The sequence below is a fragment of the Delphinus delphis genome, chromosome 2, assembly GCF_949987515.2.
Source record: "Delphinus delphis chromosome 2, mDelDel1.2, whole genome shotgun sequence".
Taxonomy (NCBI): Eukaryota; Metazoa; Chordata; class Mammalia; order Artiodactyla; family Delphinidae; genus Delphinus; species Delphinus delphis.
This window is the reverse complement of record NC_082684.1, coordinates 74,888,841-74,914,190: the sequence shown is the minus strand read 5'-3', so window position 1 is coordinate 74,914,190 and position 25,350 is coordinate 74,888,841. Positions and strand designations below refer to the sequence as shown.

The following is a 25,350-nucleotide window of genomic DNA, read 5'->3' as shown; positions in this document are numbered from 1 at the left end:
AATAGGAAAGGGTGAAAGTATGGTAGAAATATAGATCACGCCTCTGTGAGGTAGAGTCCTATTCTACAGATGAGGAAACTGAGACTAATGAAGTTAACCTGCCTGATGCCGTGCTCCTCACCACCATGCACCGTTGCCTTTCAAAGGGATGAGGATGCACCCTGGACTGTTCAAGGGACAGAAATGCTGACTCCAGGATCCCAAGCATTCCAACCGTGGGGAAGACTTCATTGTAGGGTATGAATATTTCATCCAAGTTTTCCAGAAACGCACCCCCAAACCAAACTAAGGTGGTCTTAAGTCTTTCCCATAAACTCCCCCCTCAGCTTTGGTCCCTTCCACTAACAACCGCCTTCCTTGCCTCCAGGGTCCATCTTCTAGAAAGCACATCTATATTCCCTTCCCTGCCCTTTCTCCACAATGCAGTCTGACATCTGCTCCACTACTCCAGTGAAAAGCCTGCCAAAGTTCCCCTTGACCTCCTTCTTGTCAATTCCAACGATGTTCCATTCCATATTTTATTTAACAGTTCTTCCGAGAAAGGCTACTTTTGAGTGTAAACCCACCTCCCTTGGGTGCACTGCCTTTCCTCAGAACACTTTACATATCTGTCCCTCCCATCAACTGTGAGCTATGTGAGGGCAGAGACTGGGTAACAGTTATCCTTGTATCCCCAGGGCCTAACCCAGAACTAGGCAGAGTTGATACTCAATAAACCATGCTGGATAAATAAAATCTCTCTGAAATCTGACTCCGCCCTCACTGCCCTGAAATTTCCCTCTCCAAAGTCACCAGTGATCTTCATGTTGATAAATCCAAACAACTCCACTCAGTCCTATCTAGCTTGACCTCTTAGCAGACTGGACACTGTTGGCCAAACTGCTCTCTTCCACTCACCCTCTCCACGTTTCCCTATTTCTCTGGATGCTGCTTCTCCCCCTTTTTTGCAGAATACCTCTCCCTCAACGTTGGTACTCTAAGGATTCTTATAATTCTAAGAATTCCAAGAATGCTATCCAAAGCCCTTTTCTCTTCCCTTTCTATATCCTGTCCCAGGATCATCTCATCTGCTACTGTGATTTCAGCTACTATACACTGATGATTCCCAAAAGTATATCACCAGCCCAACTGTCATGATTCCATATACACAGGAATATGTAACCACCTACTCAACATCACCAGGCACAAACTGATCCCATCAATTTCTTGCAAACCTACTACTGCTCCTCCAGTGTTCTCCCTATAAGTAAATGGCATCACCATTCACCCAGTTGCCCAAGCCAGATGCCAAAGCTCAGTATCTTATCATCATTGACAATCTCTACCCATATCTAACTGGTGTCCAAGTCTTTTTTTTTTTTTTTTGCCGTACACGGGCCTCTCCCGTTGCGGAGCACAGGCTCCGGACACGCAGGCTCAGCGGCCATGGCTCACGGGTCCAGCCGCTCCACGGCATGTGGGATCTTCCCAGACCGGGGCACGAACCCGTGTCCCCTGCATCGGCAGGTGGACTCTCAACCACTGCGCCACCAGGGAAGCCCGGTGTCCAAGTTTTAACCAGTACCTTCATCCCCAAAACATGACTGTAGTCCAAGCCACCAGCATGTCTCACCAGGATCATGGCACAGCTTCCTAACTGGTCCCACTGCTTTTCGTCCTGCAAAGTCAGAATAATCTTCCTAAAAATCACAAATATCACTCCCCTACTTTGAAAGCCCAAAAAGGTTTTTCATTGCCTTAAAGGAAGCCCACCAAACTCCTTAATATAGCATGTGTTCTAGGTTATATTTTCCAAAGATATCTCGACAATATCTCCCATCCCACATGCTTTTCATACAATGTGACTTTAACGCTCTGCCCATCAAGAGATAGGGTCTGTGCCTCTTAAAACTGGATGGTCTTCTGTGAATGTTTCTACCTATATAGTGCTGCAGGAGTGATACCATGTGACTTCAGAGGCTAGGTCATAAGAGGCAATGCAGCTTCCACTTTGCTTGCTCGGATACTCATTCTTGAAGCCTTCAGCCACCGAGTAAACAGTCTGATTGCGCTGAGGCTGCCATTATGTGAGAAAGCTCAATGTAGTCCATATAGAGAGACCACATGGAAAAGCCCTGACGTGACTTGAGAAAAAGATGCCCATCTTGTCTGCATCTGCTTCAGCTTCCGCCTGTTTCAGCTCCTGCCACCATCTGTCTACAACCACATAAGACCCTGAGCCAGAACTGCCCCACTTAGCCCTTCCCAAATTCCTAAGCCATAGAAACCACGAAAGAATAAAATGACTGTTTGAAAACACTTAGTTTTGTGTGATTTGTTACACAGCAATAATAACTAGAACAGTTTAGATAAAGCCCTGAACAACCTATCCTGTGACCTCCATCTACCTCTGCAGGCCAACTCTCAACATTTCCTACCTTAAACGCAATACCTGAGCTCCTTTCAGTGTCTCAAAGATGTCCTTTCTTGTCTTCAAGTTTTCACACATTCGTTCTTGCTGCCTGAGATGCTCCTCTTCCCTCTCTACTCGGTTAATTCTTCTTCACTCAGGTGTCAACTTCCTTATGGAGAACTTCCAAACCCCTAGGCTATTCAGATTTCCTCCTGGGCTCCCTCTGCCTCACAAGTCACAACACTCATCATGATCCATTGTAATCTCGGACTGGGTTGCCCATCCTGTACACGTACACACACACACACACACACACACACACACACACACACACACACACGAGAGCTCCATAACGACAATGACCAGTGCTGGGAAAACAGCAATTCAGGCTTTTGTCGTTTCCTACCTAGATTGGTAAGAAAAGTATCTAACCCATGTCTCTGCCTCCAGACTTGCTCTTAGGTCCCACCCCAGCTGCCCTGCTCCCTCCTTCCAATCCTGCAGTGGCTCCTTATAGGCTTCAGGAGAAAATCTAAACCCTCTAGGAAGGTTTGGCCTCGTGCGCTAACCCCTTGCCTCCCCTTGTCCCCTCACATCCCACAATCCCCCATGCACAGCCCGCGCCCCACACTTCTTCTCACCTTTGTGCCTTTACATTGCCTTTCCCTGTGCCTAGAATTCCTTACGCCTTCTTCATTCAACAGACATTTACTGAGTACCTAGCGGACGCCAGGCACTGTTCTAGGCTCAGCAGTGAGCAAAACAAAGTCCTTACTTTCATGATGTTGATACTCTAGAGGCAAAGATAGATAATAAACAAGTAAAGAATTAATGTCAGGTGGTAAGAAGTCTATAGAGAAAAACAAAACCGGCTGGGAGACTGCAAGTGACCATTTTAGATGGGATAGGTCTCCGGTAAGGCAATATTTGTGCAAAGACTTGAATGGAGTAAAGGAATAAGCTCTGAAGGCATCTGGGGAAAAAGCCTTCCCGGCAGAAAGAACAGTAAGTACAAAGCCCCTGAAGCGGGAGTGTGGCAGGCAAACTGGAAGAAAAGCAAGAAGGGGAGGCCTGGAGCTGCAGCGGAGAGAGTGAGGGTGAGAGGAATGAGATGTGTCAGAGCGTCCGATGGCGTCGGCTCTGTAGGCTGTGGTGAGTGGGTTCCTCACCGCCCCCCCTTGACTCCTCTCCGTCCTTCAGTGTTGGGTACTAAGTGCGGACCTCACCTCCTGAATTAGCCGCACTCAAGCCCCCTCCAGCACTCACCATATACAATGTTTCACTGACTATTTTTGCCCTTCTTCTCCACTAACCATGAGTTCCCTGCAAGAAGGGCTCTACCTTTCAGCCTCATACTTTAGAGAACCCACCGCATTCAGTAAATTTTCCTCAAATAGTCAAAACTTTCTTCCTTTGTTCTGGCTCCATGCCCTGCAAGGAATTCCCTGATTACTAGATGGGTTCCCCAGTGACTATGGTACTAGGAAGGGAGTGTCTTGATAGCGAACACATGCCTTCTGCTCATTAGAAATCATACGTGTGGGACCTCTCTGGCGGTCCAATGGTTAAGACTCCGCACTTCCAACGCAGCGGGTACGGGATTGATCCCTGGTTGGGGAACTAAGATCCCACATGCAGCATGGCGCGGCCAAAAAATAAAAATAAATAAAAATAATTTTAAAAAAGAAATCACATATGTATGCTCACCATGTCCATTAATAGACTGACATCAACATGTACCTCTTTTTTAGGTAAGTGTGACTCAGTTGGGGGAAAATGATCAACTCTGGGTCATGATGACCCTAGGAAGGCACAGCTCTTGGAAGGGCACATGAGCATCCCAGCGGAAGCCTCAGGTGACCCTCTACCTCATCACTCAGCCCACCTTCCCTATTTCAGAAGGCAAGCCCATCACCCCCCATCTGTCCAAGCCTGAATCCTTAGCATCATCTCTGAGAGCTCCGAAGCCCTCCACACCCAGAAGTCCTAGAAATCCCACCTTATGACTATTTCTTTTCTTTTTTTTTTTGCAGGCCTCTCACTGTTGTGGCCTCTCCCGTTGTGGAGCACAGGTTCCAGAGGCGCAGGCCCAGCAGCCATGGCTCACGGGCCCAGCCGCTCCACGGCATGTGGGATCTTCCCAGACTGGGGCACGAACCCGTGTCCCCTGTATCGGCAGGCGGACTCCCAACCACTGCGCCACCAGGGAAGCCCATGACTATTTCTTCATCCATCCCTTCATCTCCCTTCCAAAGGCACAGCCCACAGTGCAGGTCGTCACTACCCTTCAGGTTGCAGCTCCCTAACCTGGTGCCCCTACCTTCTGTCTCTCACTTTTTTCCAAAAACACTCTCCACAAAGCCAGAGTTCTTCTTCAAAGCAAATGTGATTTCATGTCTCCACTGAAAATCAATAGCTTCTGCCTGCTCTCAAGATAAAGTCCAACCTGTTCCGGCACCATATAAACCCCTGCGGAGCTGGCCCTGGGACTACATTTCCAGTCTCTCCCTTCTCATTCCTCTCCTACCCACATTCCAGCCATACCAACTACCTGGAATTCTTGAATCGGTTCTGCGCCTTTTTGTACCCTGCACCTTCACACGCAGTTCCCTCTGTGAGAAGTGTCTCAGGAGACGGCTACATTTCTATTCAAAATTCAGTTCAGACATCACAGTCCCTGCACTGTCATCTTAAGCGCTCCTCCCCACAAGAGGAAAGTCGTCTCGCTTGCTCTGAGGGGGCCTCTTTCCCAGCTGCTTGTAAGCCTCTTCCTCTCCCTACTTCTTGGTTTCCTCCTGAAGGGTTACGGTTAGATGAATGAGCTATTACTGCCTAGATCCTATCTGGACAGAATATCTCAGCATCCGACTTGTACTGGTTGCTCATTAAACAAGAGCTGAAGGAAGAAACTCATGAATCGTATGCCCCTAAATTCTTACTTACAATCTCGGTTGCCCTTCTGAACCTTCTTCCAGATCTCTATGTCCCTCTGAAGATTATTAGAGATAGAACAAAGTCCTATAAGCAACCGAGAGAGAGCAATTTTAATCATAATCATTAATACTTTACACTTGAGTCATGATTTATGGTTTTCACTGAATCTCATGTCATGCTCACAGGAGTCTGGAAGTAACAGTCACTACACACAGTTATAGAGCCCAGCCTCAAACACAAGTCTGGTATGCTTTTCATTCTATCAGGCTTGTCTCAAATATATGCCATAAATCCAGCACGAAACTCTGTCTTTTATTAACTGGGGAGCTCTCTAGACTAATTGTAACTGTGGCTACTCTGCATGTATTCTTAGGAGGGTGCACATGTGTGTGTATGCGTACTTGGGTGCACAAGAGTTTGAGTACATCTCTATTCCCAAATTAGAAGCAGCAAATTAAAAAGACTGATGAAGGCAGGCCCAATGCCAGAATCAAGGAACAATAGCTGTCAGAGTCAACACACATCAAAATCATGAAAGAATAAAACCTGAGGCACTGAAGTCAGGCCAGCTGTCTGAGGCCACGGAGGAAGCAAACATTCATCCCCAGACCAGGGGCCTCAGTCATACAAGCTTTGACATGTGCAGTGGTGACCCTGAGTCACCAGAAAAAAAAAAAAAAAAAAAAACCTCAAGTTATGAGGGCAAGCAGACATATCACTGGTTTTAAAGAGATTTCAACCAAGATGGCTAAAATAGAATTCTGGTGCTTAAAGGGATGCAGCCCTCTTGGAAATTTTACTTAAGTGGAATAATCCTTACTCTACACAAGACACGTAAGTATATGCCCACGTTTGAGGGGACCCTGAGACCAACAGATCCTAAAATTAGTTTCATCAGAAAGTCAGCCCACCAGCTCATCGGTAAATGATGCCAGAGAAACTACAGGTCGCATTTAAGACCTCAAGGGAAAACCCCCTTCCTGCAACCTAGGGCAGTGCCTTTGTACCTCCCTGACCGTTGCCAGAATGACAAACAGCCCCACACACAGACATGACTCTGAACCCACACACGGGCACACGAAACACCACGGGAGGAGCCTACAGAGGACAGCCGGCTCTCTGCACAACAGTCAAAAGAGGGAGGCTGGAGAGGAAGCTGAGAGTAAAATGAGGCAGTGGAGAAACTGAAAGGAAAGAGCACATGAGGCTGATTGAGAGGGTTGATCCAGCAAGCAGCTGTACCTGGTGCAAAATGCCTGTCCCCCCCACAGCTGCCCCTGAAACTGACAGGACCGCTCAGCTTCTCCACAGCCGGGCGTGGGCGGGGTCTCCAAGGTCCCAGGGTCTCTCACGCTGCGAGGGCACTTTTCTAGAACAGAGGCAGCTGAGGGAAGGGGTTGCAGAGGATCAGCCTCTCAGCACCTCCAAAGTGGCTTTGCTGAACGTACAAATTTAAATAATATTTTATTTATGAGATGGAGAAAAAGGCAAGGTAGATTGAAATGACAGTTTTAAGAATCTAGGCCACAAAGAAGGTAAATTGGTGCAGCTACTATGGAAAACAGTATGGAGGTTCCTCAAAAAAACTAAAAACAGAGTTGCCATATCATCCAGCAATCCCACTCCTGGGCAGATATCCGGACAAAACTATAATTCAAAGAGATAACATGAACCCCTATGTTCATAGCAGCACTATTTACAAAAGCCAAGACATGAAAACAACCTAAATGTCCATCGACAGATGAATGGATAAAGAGGACGTGTAACATATATATGGTGGAATATTACTCAGCCATAAAAAAGAACAAAATCATGCGTTTTGCAGCAACATGGATGGACCGAGAGATTATCATACTAAGTGAAGTCAGACAGAGAAAGACAAATACGATATGATATCACTTATATGTGGAATCTAAAATATGACACAGGGACTTCCCTGGTCGTCCAGTGGTAAAGAACCCGCCTTGCAATGCAGGGGATGTGGGTTCGATCCCTGGTCAGGGAACTAAGATCCCACATGCTGTGGGGCAACTAAGCCCATGCACCACAACTACTGAGCTCGCGCACCTCAACTGGAGCCCATGTGTCACAAACTACACAGCCTACACACTCTGGACCCTGCGCACCACAACTACAGAGCTCGCGCACCCTGGAGCCTGCACGCCACAACTAGAGAGAAGCCCACACGCTGCAACGAAGAGCCCACGCACCGCAACAAAAGATCCCGCGTGCCTCAATGAAGATCCCACGTGCTGCAACTAAGACCCAATGCAGCCAAAATTTTTTAAAAATTGAAAATAAATAAATAAATAAAATACGACACAAATGACTTATCTATGAAACAGAAACAGACTCACAGACATAGAGAACAGACTTGTGGTTGCCAAGGGGGAGCGGGGAGGGGAGGGATGGACTGGGAGTTTGGGATTAGCAGACGCAAACTATTACATATACAATGGCTAAACAGCAAGATCCTACTATATAGCACAGGGAACTATATTCAATATCCTGTGATAAATCATAATGGAAAAGAATATGAAAAAGAATGTATACATGAGTATAACTGAATCACTTTGCTGTACAACAGAAATTAACACAACATTGTAAATCAACTCAACTTCAATGAAATAAATTTTTTAAAAAAAGAATCTAGCCCACAGAAAAACTCATGCAAACGCAATAGGATATTCACTGGAGTGTTATCTGTAAGACTGAAAAACTGGAACCAACTGAAGTGGCCATTACCAGAGGCCTAATTAGCTAAACATACAATACATCCTTAAAATTAACATGGAATAACATGAAGCATTGTTTTAAAGTAGATCTGTAAATCGAAAAGAGCATCACTGATAAATTCTGGGGAAAAAACCAAACTGTAGAATTACATGTGTACTATGATCCCATTTTTGTAAAACAGAACAAAACTACATCCCTTGAAAGAAGAAGAAAAATGTCAGCGAAGGTAGAGACTGCTAATGATGTTTACCATAGGAAGTTGGGAGAAAGGATTTTTTTTTTTTGGACACTGATGCTGTTTGAATTTTCACACTTAGCGTACATTAATTTAACAACAACAAAAAAGTGTCTGTCAGAGGCATTCCTTTCCATCTCCTTCTTACCGACTAAGCAGACTCACGTGCTGGCCTCTGCCCCACGCTCCACCCCACCCCTCCTGCCCAGCCCCACTTACAGATGCAGGCAGCAGCCAGCAGGCGGCCAGCAGCATAGGGGGCTAAGCAGTTCGGGAAGATGGGCTGCACCATGTAGTTGGCAAAGGTGATGGCAATGATGGCCTGGCTGGTGGGCTCGATGATGAGGAGGGAGGTCCAGAGTCGGATGAAGGCAAGGAGCTCTCCGAAGGCCTCGAGGATGTAGGCGTAGCTGGCCCCAGATTTCTTAATGGTGGTGCCCAATTCCGCATAACAAAGGGCCCCAAAGACGGAGAAGAGGCCCCCAACAGCCCAGATGACCAGGGAGAGGCCAAAGGAGGCACTGTATATGAGCACGCCTTTGGGGGAGACAAAGATGCCCGAGCCAATCATGTTCCCCACAATCAGGCACACGCCGTTCAGCAGCGAGATCTCCTTCTTCAGTTTTACCTGCTCCGACCTGGGGCTGGCTTCATCGGCCAAAGGGGAGGCGTCCCTCTCATGCTGGGAGGCCACTTCATACTTAACGCCGTCGACCATGGTGGAGGAGGAGAAGAAAGCCTTCACCAGCTTTCTGGCATTGCCCTCTAAGGAAGAAAGGTGAAGATATACAGCAGGTTGGCAATTACAGTGAACTCTCCTCCACAGGGGCCAGAGTGGGCAAGCCACCCACGCCCACCATTTCAGAGACCTCTCTCTCACGTCCCACCTCCCATGAACCTCTTCTCCATCTGGCTCACCAACTCGAGTCTTTAAAGGATGGCGCTCATTCCCCAGAGAGAAAGCATGTTTCTCATCATTGATTTACACCTGATTTACAAGATAGAAAACTAAATCCCGGTTCTATCTGAGCTCACTGGAGACAGGAAGACGAACAATTTGGCAGCTCCCATGTGTAACCATAATGATTTGAGCCTGTGCTTTTCAGCCTTACCCCAAAAAAAGTCTGTCTTCCCTCCAATTTCAGTCTCACCTGTCACCTGTGATGAGATGCAACCTTGGGAGCCAACCTTGCAAGCAGCTAGTCTGTGGGTTCTCCTCACAACACTGCCCTTTTCCCCCAAGGACCCTGGCTCTGGCAAAGGCTTCAGAGAGCTCTTGTCGGAAACTCACAACTATCCACCTGTTCCGGGAGTATCCCTTAACAACCCTCAGCTGAACTCTTCAGCCCCAGCAAAGCCCAACCAGCCCAGCCCCACCCAGAAAGAAGACAGGCCTCCTCTTCTCCGTGCTTTTCCTTTCCCAAATACCATTCCCAGCCCCTAGTGTTGCAGGTCTCTGGCCATGAAATCCCTGCATAGCTGCATCACCCAAAAAAAAGTATGGATGAGAGATCAGTGATCCAAACGTGCAGCCCAACCTAGAGATGACTGGAGGCAGCCGATGACCACTCCCCACCCGGCAAGTTGCTGCTGGAGAGACAGCACCAAAGCAGAGGCAAGGAAACAGCTGAAGCGGGGTAGCAAATGCTGGGCATCACGGAGCAGGAGGTGATGAGAGGAGGTCAGGCCAGGCTGGCCAAGCAAGTGGACAGATCCTAGGGCTAGAGGCACTCAGGAAAGGAAGCAATTGGACACAGCAGAGCAGCAAAGGGAGAGTGGGCAAGATGAGCGGGGCTGAGGGAGAGGGTGGGAAGCACACTCACTCCCTGGCCCTGGGTGGAAGCAGGTCCCCGAGGCAGCGGTCACACAGAGACACAGCCTCTGGGAGCTGTGATCTGACCACTCCTGCTCTTCAGCCAGTAGTAAAAGGAAAGGCCGGGCAAATGCTTATGGATTTAAGTCATATCAAGAAGTCAAGAAGGGCGGAGGGACAGAGGGAGGGGGAGAGGGGTGTTAAGCAACTGTCTGGGTCCAAGGTTCACTGGCCCTTCCCGTCTGCAAGGGGCAGGCTAGGAGCTCTTGGCTCAGCACTTTCTGTGATAAGAACGCCCTCTCTCAGAAATCTCCTTTGTCAGCTCTGCTCCAGGACCAGGCGCCCAGAAGAAAGGATTGACGGTCAGCTGGGTGGGTGCAGTTTCTGCAGCCCTGGGGAAGCTGTCCCCAAGCAAAGTAGCTGAGGACAGGGCTTCGGCTGAGAAAGAATGCACAGCCCTCTCTCTCTCCAGGCCCCGGCTTAGCCCCACTTCTCTCTCACCCTCAACAAGAAAGGCAGGAAGGTTGCACATTGTGCCACAGAGGCTTGTTCACATGCAGATTAGAGGAAGTGTAAGTACAGTCCAACTCGTGATCCGGCGTCCTAAGAGAACTCTGCACACTTCCCCACACAGAGTGAGAGGTGGCCGCCCGAAACTTGCGTCATGACCCCAAGGCTGATCCTCAAGCTGCTTCCGAGGAAACAAGGTCAAGAAATGAGACTGAAACCTCTGGCTGCATCCATGCCCAACTCACAGGCCCTTTCATCCTTAAGAAAACATACCAGGATCTATGGGCTAAGCATAAATTCCTATAAACACCTTCCCCAAATACAAGTTTACTCTAATTTCCTAAAACTATGGGTAAGTAAGTTTTCACTGAGCTATACTGGACAGGCCCAGAACAGACAGAGGAAGTTGAGCAATTTGGGGAAAGCATATATTCTGTTTTTAGAGTCTACTTAACTCCGGTATCCTGGGTCTCCTTTACCAACAGAAATACACCCTACTTATTCTGAAATCCAACTGTCTTTCTGTTCCTTCTCGTGCCCTTTCAAACCCCCTTTGGTTATTCAACTACCAGAGAACAAAGATCTAAAAAGCCCTGGGGTAAGGGGGGTGCTTATCTTTACCCTACAACCTCCCCTTCTAGTCCCTTAAACTTTTTTTTTCACCCAGGAGGGGGACCCCGATGTTAGCCTTCCCAGAGATCATATCTCCCAAGCCACTCTCACAAAAACTTCTGAAATCCATCCAGAAGACTGTCCTTTTCTCCCAGCTCCCACTTAAACGTTCCTATAATAATAGTAACTCATTTATTGAGCACTTAACCAAGCCAGACATATTGCTAAACACCTACATGTCTTATCTCATTTAATCCCCCCAGCAGCCCCTTAAGGCAGACACTAAGTAAGTCACCTGCCAAGATGCCATAGCAAGGGAGGCAGGTAGGTTAGCCAACAAAGCCCAAGCTCTGTGCTCTCTCTCCAACCTCCCCACCCGCTCTGACCTGCCCAGTCTCTAGCACTCCTCTAAGGCAAGAAAGCCCTTTAGATGGCTCTCTAATGAACTACCTGAGGGAGGATGTGATTAGATTAAAAGAAAGTCTCTGCTGTCCTTCAGTCTAAAGTCTAGGCTAGGGCGCAGTGGTTAAGAATCCGCCTGCCAGTGCAGGGGACAAAGGTTCGAGCCCTGGTCCGGGAAGACCCGCACGTGCCGCGGAGCAACTAAGCCCGTGCGCCACAACTACCGAGCCCGTGCTCTGGAGCCAGCGAGCCACAACTACTGAAGCCAACACACCGCAACGAAGAGTAGCCCTCGTTCACCGCAACTAGAGGAAGCTCGCGCACAGCAATGAAGACCCAACACAGCCAAAAATAAGTAACAAATAAAATAAATAAATTTAAAATAAAATAAAGTCTAGGCTAAAGGCTCCAACAAAGCCCATCCATCTCCTTCCTGGCTGCTCCTCCCCTTTCTCATCCCTTTGCAGGAACGAGAAACGATTACAAGTCCTCTTGGCAGTGCTGCTATATTGCTAGGGTGCCCACTTCTAAAGCAAACAAAAACACACGGAAACACATCATCACGCTGGGCCTTTTAAGATCAAATTCCCTGGCACCAAGGGTGAGCATGTGTCCTAATGGGGCATAGGGAAAAGGAGTGAAGGGGCGACAAATGAAGGGGAAACTGTAAGGTTAAGTGGGGAGAGACGTGTGCAGGGTTTATTTTCTGGCTGGTGGTATCTGAAAGGTGAAATCCTCATCGTGGAATCTTGAGACAAAAACCCACTGGGGTGAAATCCACACTCCAGCAAACAGCACACCCTAGTGGTCTCACCAGGAAGTGCTTATCTATATGAATGGAATCCCTTTCCTAGCCTACTCTTCAGTAGACCCACTCAAACTGGACGGAGGAGGCTGACTTCAGAGAAAAGATGCCCCCTCTTTTCTCAACCACTGCCCAGCACTAGCTCCGTGGGCAGGAAGGTACCATCCTTGGCGGCTCGCATTCCGTCCTGAGACCCCAGCTCTCAGGGTCATGCCTCCACCATTCAGGCACCCTGGAACCAGCAGGACCTGTCCTGAAGTGCTCTCCCACCCCAGGCTTTACAAGAGAAACTTGCAGAGCCTGGAATCCCAGGAGATAACAGAGTTCCAGATACGCAGCACCCCGTCTCCTTCCTGTCTGAAGTGCATACCTCTCTGAGGACCTAGTGGAGATTACTGGACAACACACTCATCCTACAGGAGAAGTTTCAGATTCAGGGATTCAGGGAACACAGGGAGCAGGGCCCCAGCAGGCAGGGAAGCCCCGCACCCTGACCCCACCTGTGAATATGGCAAAACCAAAACACGCTTCCTCCAGGGACCAGCATACCGTTCAGCATCTTGATTCCTCGGTCAAGCTCAGGGAGCTAAGGTGAAAAGACACTTTCTCCCCCAGACACCCGCGTCCTGCCTTCCTAGCTCCCACTGGGCTGTGCTGCCTCCCCGAATATCAGGAACAGAAAACAGACACACTCTGCTCCAGATGGATTCCCCCATCTCCCCAAGCTGGGAGCTCAGTTACTCCCTCCCCCATTCTCCATTTGTTTTTCTATATTCCACTGTAGCTATGACAGTCCCTTTAAAAAAAATTATTTTTTAAATTGCAGCAAGAAAGAAAGTGTTTACTTCTGTGGCCAGGGCCTCCACGAATGCAGCGCTGAAGTCTCTGGGCAGAGGGCTCTGCATGGGGAGGGCTGGGGCTGGGAAAATAAGAGGCTCACGGGTCTCCGGTCCAGCCAGTTCTCAGGACTCACTCCATCCTCCTCTGACACTTCCCCTCTCGCCCATGGTCCCTCCTCTCCCATCTCTTACCTGTCCTGAGATCTTCGGGCAGGTGCGAGGAGGAGGAGGTACCAGCACTCGGGAGGAGGGGCAGGTGCTGGGAAAGGGAACCCGGGGTAAGGCTCGAGCTCCAGCAGCTGTTGACTCTGAAGAGCAGAAAAGGCAGAGTGTGACTCCGGGGACCGATCTGGAAAACAGGAAAACACATGTGTGACTCTGGCCAGCAGCAGGGAGGGGCCAGGGAACGGGTTGGAGCTGGGACAGCCTGTTCAGACCCAGAGGACCTCAACGCCTGCCCGCCTCCAGGCACCTTCTCCACTCAGAGCCTCAGCTCCTCCTCCCCTCTACCTCAGCCCCTGAACTTCCTGCTTGTCCTGCATTTACTGAGGTCTTGAGTTTTCCCAGTGACCTAGGACCTAGGTGCTCTCCTGATGCCCTTTACAACCCCCCTCCCCGCTCATTCCATTCCCTACTCATCTCCCACTCACATACTATCCTTGGCCCTGTGGAGGGCATAGGATCCATGGTTAGGGCGTTGGAACTCTGTGGTCCCATCTCAAGAGCCTCAGTGCCATTTCAGCCCCTATGTAAGCCATGCATACCAAGGAAGGCCAGTTGTGGGGTTATAGCCACGCACACACCCAAACACTAAGCAAGCCCGCTCACATATCAGGTCCCCAGGTGGTTCACGTGATGCGAGTGTTGCCAGGTAAGAGCCGGCCAAGTGGACCAGAGCAAGCCCTGGCACCCTGGGCAAGCCAGGGAGTTGGCACCCCCTCAAACCAGAATTATTTAAATATCTGTTGAATGTTTATGTAGCAGAAGTGGGGGAATACCGATTTTCTCGGAATAAAAACTGGAAGCCTCATTCTTTCTCTTCAAAATTAGAGCTTAATGCATGAATTCATTACGTGCAGTTTTCTGAAGCAGACAGTTTCTTGGTAGGCATATCAAACCATTCTGAATGTAGACAATGGCATAAATCTCAGGGAGTGGCACGTCACAGCGCATAGCACATTTTCAGAATTCCAGCTGTGATCACTGCCTCTAGGCAACTATCAGTTGGCTGGTCTAACCCTGCAACTTGTACCTGTACCTGCGTGTTGCAGAATTATTCTAGAGACAGGTGGTCTAGGTGAGCAGTCGTCAAGGATTCTGTCAGTGGAGGGGAGCCAACTTACAGTTCACCAAGAGACAGAAGTCCGAGCTCATTGGCTCCAAACGTCTGAATTACCCTAAGGATAATTTAGCGCCCTTTTAGACCCAGGCTGCTTGCCCAGCTGGCCTGCCCCTTAATCCCACTCTGGGCTCAAATCCAAGTTGTAAATGAGGGAAGTTCCTAGGAAGACAGCCCTAAAGCTGCCCCTCTTGGCACTGGCCCCTGTTCCCTCTCCCTCACTCCAGCCACACTGGTCTCCTTGCTGTTGCCACACAAGCATGCTCCCTGCCACCTCAGGGCTTCTGCAATGGCTGTTCCTTCTGCCTGGAACATTCTCCATGTTACTGTTCATTCCCTCACTCACTCCATTCAGGTCTGTACTTAAACACCACTCTAATCAGAGACCTTCCCTGAGGAGTCTCGGAAGGAGTAACTTCTTCCCTTTGCCAACCTCCATCCGCTTCACCGGCCGGACTTTTCTTCAAAGGCACCCACTATCACCTGGAGTTTGTTTGTTTGCTGTCACCTCCCCCACTAGCATGCAGCACCACCAGAGCTTTACTCGCTGGCATCCCCAGCGCAGGGCCCGTGCAGACAAACGAATGTTTGCTGGAAGCATAAATGAATGAACAATGCCCTTCCTCCTAGACTGATTTCCCAGTTGGGCTCCGGGAATGTCCTGAACTTGCCCTTCAGGCCCACCTATGCTGCAGCTGCTCTGGCTCCTAATCGACGAGTTTTGAGGGGGGAGGGTATTTATTCTTTTTGATTGTAATGGGTTGAAGGAAAGGAAAAGAGTATAGTTTTCACAGTTTTACTTGGCGGTCTAGAATGATTTGAAAGGGACTTTCCGCTTCCTCAGTGGTAAAACAAAAACAAAAAGCCCCTCATCTAACGCGCCTTCCCCAGCTTGGAAGCTCCCGGCTGCTCTGCCCCACACCCAGGCTCAGGTGGCCGGTCTGGGTGCGGCGAGCGCAAGGTGCGACGTCCGCGAAGGAGTGAAAGGGCAGAGGGGACAAAGGCAGAGGGAGGCAAGCGCTCAGGCTCAAGCAAATGCATGCGGGTTCGAGGAAAGTGGAACTGCACGTCCTTCAGCAGGAACTCTCCCCAGACCCGCCCCCGCTGCGCTCCTCGCCTCGCCCCATCCCCCTTCCGCCCCCGCCCCGTCCGCGCGCAGAGCTCACCTTTGCCCGTTTCTCCCGCCCTGCCCCCCCTCCCAGCCTAGCTCTCCCGGCCCTGCCCCCTGACGTCGTCCCCGCCGTTTCCCGTTACTTCCCTCTTTCTCTCGGCCCCCGGTTCCGTGTCTGCGGCCCGAAGATCTCTCCTTCGCACCTCGACCCAGCCACCGCCCGCCCCCAAAGGCCCTCTGGGAGGCTCGGTCGCCTCCGAAGTCCAGGTCTGGCTGCGGCGGCCGAGGCGGGCTCTGCCCTGGGGCACCAGGACCCCACCTCACCCGGACTCCTTCGTTCCCTCCACCTGGCCAAGCAGTCCCCGCCCCCCCCCCACGGGCTCCAGGAAGCGCTAGAAGAGAGAGCTCGTGGTCGGTGTAGGCGAAGATCGCAAAGGTCCGAGAACCGAGAGGCCCCGCAAGCCGCTCCCCTGCCCTGTCCTGGCTCAGGCACAGCTGCGCTGCCCCTGGGAAATGAAAATGACCGCGGATACCCTTAGACGCGTCCTCCGCCCCAGGAACGCTCAGCTTCCTCTTCCCCCCCCTCCCAATCCAGCTCGAGCTGGCGGGCCCGACGGGGGTCTGGGCAAGGGCCCCGAACCCAGGCAACCCCGCCTCCAGCCCCGAGACGCTCTCGGCTGAAACTCGGGAGGGACTGTGGATCGACAAGCCCCGTGGGGGAGGGGAGGGAGCGGCGCCCGCTTGGAGCCAGGGGAGGGGTCTCCCGGAAGGGCGACTCAACTCTCCGCCCTCTCAGGGAAGCTGTTGCGTCAGCTTCAAGATCCCAAATTAAAGAAAGTGGTCTCCACCGGGCCGGGAAGGTGTCGGGCCGTAGGGCCGCCGCCAGGAGGCAGCACTTAACCAAAAATGTCAGGGCTGAGGGTGTCCGGGAGGCTGGAGTCCCCACCGCACCTTTCATCTGAAGAATCTTAGTGGTAGAGTGGACCAATAAAAGAGGAGGTTGCTGGACTAATTCAAGGAAAGGGATGTGAAAATGTTTCACCACGTATTAAACCTAAAAGATGACTTGTAAATAATACAATTTCCTTTAGTAGACTTTATGGACAGTCCAGCTTTGGCATCTTTTAAAGCCACTCTGCAGAGATTCATAGAGAACCACCCACCTTCAAGACCAGTCTGGTGGAAAGGCACACAGCTTAAGAGACTTCCCAGCTACCAGGCGAGAAAAAAAGAGCGTAGCCCGAGGTCATAATTTACCCATCCTGAAGCTGGGTCATTTAACACAGAATTTAGCCTGTACTGATTGAGCAGAGATTTGACAGCCATGGGAAAAGAAAAAGAATATGTTACAATAAATTATGTAAGTAATAAGGAAATAATATGCAAAGCAATGTATTGTGTGAGTGGGTGGTTTATAGCTGTCAGTTCCCACAGTTCTTGCATGGAGTGACAGTGATTTTGATCTTTTTTGAGCCGTCCTAAGGAGGAAGCCAATGAAGGAACAGGAAATAAGACACTTCCCAAATAGTTCGCTCTTCTTCAACCTTAGAATTTAGTCACGGTATGCAAAAAGGGGAAGAGGTTGCAAAATGAGGTGGAATTAGCTACCCAGAGTCACCTTCACTTAATGTTCTTTCTCCAACATCATCATTATTCATCACAACAGTTTAAAAAGCACCAACTTGCCCAGTGCACTTGTACAAAAATTACTGTATACAGACCTGACAGAAGGATATTTGAATAAACATGTTGGATGGAAACATGAATGGACAACAATGTGTTAAAGCCAAATGCAGGCTGTGATGCCCTGGAGAGGCAAAGGAGTTTAAGTAACAGAGGAAAGACATGAAGCTCAGATTCCAGATGCTTCCCACCATTGTTAACTCTAGCCTTTGCCAGATGAAGTCCAGAGGCTGAAAGACATTCAGTTAGGGGATGATGAAACCGCTTTCCTGTGGTTTAGAGTCTGATGAAGTCATTGAAGAGTGCTGTCCTAGTGCCAGACCCACTCCCCTGCAACAGTGTTCCATGAGGTCCCTGAGAATGCTGATGATGTTAGCTGTCAGCACTAGAGTTCTCTTTCTCTCTCCCTCTCAAAATCCTAACCCATATTTCCAACCCATGGATTTCCAATCCATGGATTGTCCCCCCTGCCACATCACTCTAACCACATCAAAGGCTGAACTCACCTTCCTTCCAAAGACCTTTCCCCTCCCAGTTTTCCCAGTTTTACAGATCAAGATTCCCATCTGCCCCAAAGTCCTCCAGCTCTGGCTCCTTGACTTCCACGGCTATTAAATTAGTGCATGTGTTCAGTTCTGCATGTGGAGTTAATATTGTCCACATTATTTGTTCCCCTTAATGCATGTGGCCTTTTTCATGATTTTGCACCCATAGTGTGTAAGCTACTAAAAGATAGAGGAGTGTTGCTGGTTCAACTCCTTTATGTAGTGTTGATAGTAGTGCCAGCCTTTCATCTTTCCTACGAATCTTGAATGTTGACACCGACGTTATTTTTCCAGCCCTCGGCTCCTACCGCGTGATTCTGCAACTGTAAATTATGTAATGGGATTGCAGTGCTGTCTGCCTCAGCTGTCTATCTCAGAACCAGCCAAAGGCACATGGAGTCTAGCCTGGGAAAGGTGTTACTCAGTCATTATTGCAACTGTAAAACAATAAATCCACAGCCACATTTTGGTTCAATTTCCTGATCTCTGAAAATTACAAGCTATCTCTACAGTGATTGCTTCCTGGTCTGTCTTATCTATTTTACGGGTTTATTATGAAAATTTATAAAGAAGTGTTTTGTATCATTTATACAGAAGTGTTTTGATAACTGAAAATTAAGTGTACAAATGTAAAATGGTAATGGTACTCTTTTGTCTTACTTCCCTTGCTTAGTTTTTTGGGTCCATCCGTTGGCTTACAGCCAAGGTTCTTTTATTCCCATCCCTTCTTCTAGTTCAGCCCTCCCCTATACCATTCTTATTGTTATCAAAACAGCTGCTTTTACTTCTTAAACCAGGACCCACCCTTCCCCTCTTTCAAAGCACAGTTCAGAGCCACCTCCTGTGGAAAAACTTCCCAGTCTTGCAGAAGGAAACGATAAACTTCCAGATAGGCCATTACACCACTCCCTCAGGTTCCCCCAGTCAGCATGTGTTTAAGTGTCTATAGCCTAGCACAAGAGTAATGGCCACTTTTGTAGGAGCTTCACCATTTATAAAGCACTTTCACTTACCTTATCGTTCTTAAAATGTTTTCATAAATGTGATATATTTTAAGCTTTTTCTTCAATGAAGAAATTAGGGATAAATGACTTCCCCAAGGGCAAGTAAGGCATACCTTGGAGCTAACCACCACAATAAAGCAAATATCACAATAAAGTGAGTCACAGGAATTTTTTAGTTTCCCAGTACATGTAAAATTATGTTTACACTATATTAGTCTATTAAAAGTGTGCAATAGCATTATGTCTAAAAACAAAAGTACATACCTTATTCGAAAAATATCTTATTGCTAAAAAAATGCCAAAACAATTACAATAGCAACATCGAAGATCACTGATCACAGATCACCATAACAAATAATAATGCCAAAGCTTGAAATATTTCAAGCATTACCAAAATGTGACACAAAGGCACAAAGAGAACAAATGCTGTTTGAAAATCTGGCACTGATAGACTTGCTCTATGCAAGGTTGCCACAAACCTTTAATTTGTAAAAAATGCAATACCTGCAAAGCACAATAAAAGTATGTCTGTGAGTGATAAAAGAAAGAGGGAAGAAGCCACGGATCTGGGTTTGCCACTTACTACTACCTACCTCACAAGGTTTTTGCGAGGATTATATTATACAGTGTGTGGTGGTAGCTCTTATAAAAATGGAATCAGATGTTAGCTCCAATACCTCTTCCTCAAGAAAGCCTTATTAGACAGCCTACTCCAGATCGTTCCCATCATATGCTCACAAGCAGCACCTACTTCCCTTCCCAGCATTCATCTCAGCTGTAATATTACAGTAATGTGTATGATTATTTATCTTCATCTCTCTCTAGACTAGGAGCTCTATCTGAATAGGGACGTCTGCTCTGCTCTCGACACCGAACACAGTGCTTATCACATACAAGTTCTTCAATTTCGTTTGATAAATGAGAACTGAAACCCAAATTTTCTGATTCACTCTAAATTTGACTCTTAGGCTGGAGGAAATATGTTACAGTGATGCCAGAAGACAGAATGCGGTCACGTGGATGTTACTCAACTGATATAAAAGAATAAATTTAAAAGGACTAGAGACCGCTGCTGGGCAATGGGGGGGGGTGGGGGGAAACAGTTCGGAACGGTTTAGTCTGGGCGCAGGCGACTTGCGCACGGTTGCAACCACCACTGAGAATGCATACGCTGAACGACCGTTCTCACCCAAAAATCCCTGGAAGCAGTTTTGTCCCTCTTTTCCGTACGATGAGCCAAGATGGCGCGGCCCTTGATTGAAAACCAGATTCAAGATGGCGACTCCCGGCTTCCCGCGCAGCGTCGGGCGTGGCCACGAGGTCACGCTCACTTCCGGTTCGGCGCTTCAGCATGGCTGCTTTGCGTTTACTGCTGTCTAGTAAGCGGGTGTAGGGGCCGGGGGCTCAGGGGTTCGTGGAGGCAGGCCCGGGACGCCTAGGCTGGCTGCACGGCCTCTTTCCCAACTCTGCCGTTTTCCCAGCAGGTGTCCGGAGGCTGCACTGCGGCGCCGCGGCTCGGGCGGGCAGTCAGTGGCGACTCCAGTGAGTGCCGGTCTGGGGGGAACTGAGGGGCCAGAAGCTGGGCTGAGTCCTCACGGAACTGTTTTTCTCCACCCAGGCAGGGCCTTGCCGCCAACCCCTCCGACTACGGGCCCCTTACGGAGCTCCCAGACTGGTCTTACGCGGGTGAGCGCTGATCTGACAGTTAATTCTACTTCGGAGATTTTCACCCAGAGGGAACGCCCGTGGTCGGAGGGGAGTTGGGGGGAGTGTCAAGGTGCGGGTTGTGTCTGAGCGGACAACGTATTGAACTTTGTATTTGGAGTTGGGGGGAAGAAATCCTATTGTTTATTTTATAAATTAAACTACAAACTACGCCTATGGAAAGTAAAGCTAGACAGGATCTTCTTGGTTTGTGGGGATAAGCAGAAGCTAACTCTGATGTGGGGCATCCCGCGGGAGGGACAAGACTTTATGTGTCTAAGAGGGACGTGGTTTTTTTAAAGTTACGAGGAACCGCCCTTCTGTGTGGTGAGTACATTGTTGAGAATTTGTTACCAAGTGCAGGTAGAGCTCTTTGAGAGGCTGCCTAAACGAGCGTCTCAGAGAGAGGCTTAGAAAGAGCGAGGACAGAGGATGACGGGCTCTCTTCAGAAAAGTTTCTTCCTTTACCTTAAAACAAAACAAAACAAAACGCCCTAGAAAGGAAGAACCTTAGAAGAGTTGAAGCCACTCCCCACTGCCTTGGGACTCCAGTTCACAGGTGGTAAAATTGAGGCCTACGGAAGTAAATTGCTCAGGAGCGCACAGCTAGATAGTAGCAAAGCCAGGACTAGAACTGGGCAGAGGCCAGGGCCCCTTCAACAGCACAGCAACCTGAGTATTGGATTCTACAGGAGTATGAACCTTCTTAATCAGATATTTGGTGGCTGAGGAGGATGGTGAAGATTTTTTCCCTACTTGTTATTTACTGTAGGATGCCTAGGAGCTCCTTGAAGTAGTATGGAATACTGGGAAGACTCTAGAATTGAATTTTTTTTTAATTTATTTTATTTTTACTTATTTATTTTTGGCTGCGTTGGGTCTTCGCTGCTCCACGCGGGCTTTCTTTAGTTACTGCGAGCAGGGGCTACTCTTCGTTATGGTGCACGGGCTTCTCTTCGTGGTGGCTTCTCTTGTTGGGAGCACGGGCTCTAGGCGCGTGGGCTTCAGTAGTTGTGGCACACGTGCTCAGTAGTTGTGGCTCACAGGCTCTAGAGCGCAGGCTCAGTAGTTGTGGCGCACGGGCTTAGTCGCTCCGTGGCATGTGGGATCTTCCCGGACCAGGGATTGGTCCCCCGTCCCCTGCATTGGCAGGCGGATTCTTAACCACTGTGCCGCCAGAGAAGCCCATGGAATTGATTCTTAATCCAGGCTACTCTACTTGCTAACTTTGTGGTTAGCAAGTTACTTAATGGTATCTCTCAGTTTCCACAAATGTAAAAGAAGAATACCTATCTCAGATGGTTCTTGGAAGGATAAAATGAAACAACCAGTATAAAGCACCTGATATACACAGTATTGGTTCCCTTTCCTGATGAATATTATCTCTTATTTGTCTTGCCTTCAAACTTTTGGACAGAGTTTTCACTGTTTCTTTCTTTCTTTGTAGAAAGTAAGTATCCTTTTAATCTCTGTTATAAACTACTTGAGATCAGATACTGCATTTTTTCAGCAAGTCAGCAGACATAAGATTTTTATTATGGGCCTACACTATACTACAGTGAAAGTAAGGGATACAGTCCCTAATCCCAAGGAACTTAAAAGTCTAGCTGGAAAACAAAGCATGGACATTTTAAAAATTAAGTAATAATATTTCAGTGCTCTGCCCCTTTCCAGAAGGATTTGAGGTGGCTAAATAAGGCTAAAACCAATCAGTAGTACAATAAATGTCCCCAAACAGAGAGATGAATATTAAATGATGGAGATGCATTTCTTTCAGAAGAGAGAGCTGACAGAGTTGAAGAGGTTAGAGAAGGATTTCTGGGACAAGTACAGCTTGAGGTGGGCCTAAGAATGAGAATTTGGCTGGAAAGAAAGGAAAAGAGGGTGTTTCATTATAGAGTGAGAGGGAACTCAGCAAGGACTCACTGGTAAGTAGAACAGTAATCAGATTGCTTGAGTGGAGGGTTTCTGAAGATAAAACAGGAGATTCAGCATTGCAAAGGACCTCGAATTCTAGGCTAATGAGGGAGGGGTAAGTAAAATAGAGTAGGAACATGCCTAGGAGCTTATTCTTGGTGGTTCTGGCATACCTCACCATTGAGGGAAGTGTTCTAGGGGAATTAAGCTACAGTGGGTGTGAAATGGAAAAGAGGAGCTCAAGATTTGTTCTTCCCTCTTTCCTATCACAGCCGCTTTCCCAGGGTCCTGCAGGCCATCTCTAACACTCGCCTTTTCTCTCACTTCTATCTGCAGATGGCCGCCCTGCTCCTCCAATGAAAGGCCAGCTTCGAAGAAAAGCCCAAAGGGAAAAGTTTGCAGTGAGTGGCCAGAGCCCACACAGAGCAAACTGTGTGTAATCGGGGAGAAATGTTAAATTGTAATTTGTCTTTAGTTGGCACCTAAGCTAACACGTACCCCTCACTCCGAGGTTTTATCCGCCAAAGGTTTTAACAGTACCGGGAGAAGGGAGGGTAGAGTGGGTCACTCCTAGGGCAGGAACCAATAGTAGACACCCATTTTGCTGCCTTCCGCCTGCTTCCCAGCCCAGGACCTGGTTCCACCCCTTCCCCAGTCAGGGGTGTCATTTTCCAGCTGAAACCTCTGACTTTGATCTGTGAATGAAAGGATATATGGTGCGGAGCTCAAGCCCCAGATGTTATCCACACTGTTTTCCTGTCTGTTTCAGAGACGAGTTGTACTGCTGTCACAGGAAATGGATGCTGGATTACAGGCATGGCAGCTCAGGCAGCAAGAGAAGTTGCAGGAAGAAGAAAGGAAGCAGCAGAATGCTCTTAAACCCAAAGGGGCTCTACTGCAGAACCCACGACCAAGTCAATAAAAAGCAACTCCTGTCTCCCCCGGCCTGGCTCTGGCTTTCTTTTCTATCACCTAGATGTGTCATCCCAGCCAGAAGAAAGTCTTTATGTTCCCCATCTGTCTTCAGGGCAAAAGAGGATGGACACCAGGAAGAACAGGCTGTAAGATCACTGCCTGGAAGTGTTGGCACAGTGCCTTCACCACAGCTCCATTCTGGTTCAGCAGAATCTTGCTTGGGGGTATTGACCCCCTCTTTTGCAGGCCATAGGACTGGCCCAACTTTGCTGCTCTGCAAACATGAAAAAGAGGGCAACAGTTTCCCTGGCTTTAGCCACACACTAAAGCTTTTAACAGCCCATACAGAGTTCAGGCCTCATGCAGTTACGCATTAATAAATGTTTTGATGAAAAAGGTTTTCCAGCTGAGATCCACTTTTTGGCAAGCAACTGGTATCAGTTCTTGTAAACTTCAGATACATGGCCCTAGAGGATACTCCCACTGGGAAGGCTGACACGGGAACAGCAGACTTGGGTGTTGCATGTTCTGCTGAAGAGTGGGATCCTGAGGTTTCTGTGGTTCTGACTGAATTGCAGAGGTTGGTTGGAGAGAGGCCTGTACTTCCCAACCCCCACTTGTGCAGGGGAGCCCTGTGGTGCTCAGCCCCCAAACAGTGACTGTGGAATAGGTACCTAATAGCCACCATATACTTCCCACAGATCTGTTAGCTGCACAGGCCCCAGGGAAACCTTTCATTTTATTGATCATGGCTCCTCCCATGGATTCTGAGGGCAAAAGGACCTTTGCTCCCATTACAATAACGAGCACTGGGCTTTTCTTCCATTCTCCTGCCACAAATAATGTGACAGTTCTTTTATCTCTAGGATTTCTGGAACTTCCTACCTGACATAATTTCTGTCCAGCCTCCTTTATTCCTTCCCTTGCTTTCTTTCCCTCCCTTCTTCTCCGCCCCCCCCCCCCCAACCTCCTTCCTCTCTTCGCTGACCAATGCAGTTCCTGGATCTTAGATTTCGCTGATGGTTGGGTTTTCTGTGTCCCACACTTTTCCTGCCTCTGTTGTGTTGCTTTTCCAGATCTAGCCCTCAACCTCTTATCTGTCTCCCTTTCCCACCATCAGCTCTAGCCTGCCCTCCCTCTTCCCTTCATACCTCCACCTTTTGTTCTCAGAGTCTGGTCAGCCCCTGAAGGAGGAGATTATACTCTTTCAGGGATTATCTCCTTTTCCGGTATAGAGCGGGAACTAAACCCCCGTAGGCCTGACTCCCATTCTCTCTTTTCTGCAGTTTCACCAAATTTGATTTGCCTTTCCCCGCGTTTCATGGCCTTGCACTCCTTTCCTCCCCATCCAGTTCTAGTTCAAGGGGCAGCAGATTGCAAAGGACAATAAAAAAGGGGGCGCATTCGTCTTTCTCCAGGGACAGGACCCCCAGATCCAGTGTGGTGGTGGGATTTGTCAGTGGGTAGTTAGGTTTCGTTATTGTTGCTTTTTTTAATTATTTTTTGTTAGGGTAGGGACAGAGGTGGCTGACAAGAATAAGGGACACAATTTTCAATACGGTTGAGCCACAGGCCCTAGCAGATGACCCCGCACACCGGGTCTCGTGGACACGGAAGATGCCCCCACCATCCCAGGCTCTGAGCTTCCCAGTGCTTCCCACAGAGGTGAGACGAACGGTGGAAGCAGAGGAATCAAGCCACCCAAAATATGCTTAGAAGGAGAAAGTCTCCCACATCCCGTCCCTTGAGTTCCCCCAAGCCCCCCGCTCTCGGCTGTGGCCTCAACCCCTGCAGATGGCAGCCTCCACCACAGAAAGGCAACTTAGGTTTTTTTTTTTTTTTACCCTGCTCTTG

At 48.7% G+C, this 25,350-nt stretch overlaps 2 protein-coding genes across 6 annotated transcripts in view; one reads left to right on the top strand and one right to left on the bottom strand.

Annotated features, from left to right (window-relative positions):
* Window positions 1-10,200, bottom strand: part of SLC7A7 (solute carrier family 7 member 7) — a 29,720-nt gene extending 19,520 nt beyond the window's left edge. Inside the window, exons 1-2 of the mRNA XM_060004864.1 lie at window positions 10,121-10,200; window positions 8,517-9,062 (exon numbers count right to left, since the gene is read on the bottom strand). Coding sequence (XP_059860847.1) covers window positions 8,517-9,015 — 499 coding nt within the window. The 5' untranslated portion in view covers window positions 9,016-9,062; window positions 10,121-10,200. The remainder of the gene's footprint in view (window positions 1-8,516; window positions 9,063-10,120) is intronic.
* Window positions 10,201-20,288: 10,088 nt separating this feature from the next.
* Window positions 20,289-23,888, top strand: MRPL52 (mitochondrial ribosomal protein L52). Of its 5 annotated transcripts, none has more exons than XM_060003505.1 (5): window positions 20,289-20,339; window positions 20,445-20,502; window positions 20,579-20,646; window positions 22,918-22,982; window positions 23,351-23,888. In XM_060003505.1, exons 1-5 carry the CDS (start codon window positions 20,312-20,314, stop codon window positions 23,501-23,503), a joined length of 372 nt encoding a protein of 123 aa, XP_059859488.1. In that variant the 5' UTR covers window positions 20,289-20,311; the 3' UTR covers window positions 23,504-23,888. The 5 variants fall into 5 exon arrangements, with proteins under 5 accessions (XP_059859488.1, XP_059859491.1, XP_059859487.1 ...); XM_060003508.2 differs by having other exon boundaries at window positions 22,918-22,989; XM_060003504.1 differs by having other exon boundaries at window positions 20,299-20,339; window positions 20,442-20,502.
* The last annotated feature ends 1,462 nt before the right edge of the window (window positions 23,889-25,350 follow it).

Coding starts and splice junctions, on each gene's coding strand:
- MRPL52 (XM_060003504.1), top strand. CDS start 20,312: ATGGCTGCTTTGCGTTTACTGCTGTCTA. Junction 20,340..20,441: donor TTTGCGTTTACTGCTGTCTA/GTAAGCGGGTGT, acceptor CCGTTTTCCCAG/CAGGTGTCCGGAGGCTGCAC. Junction 20,503..20,578: donor GGCAGTCAGTGGCGACTCCA/GTGAGTGCCGGT, acceptor TTCTCCACCCAG/GCAGGGCCTTGCCGCCAACC.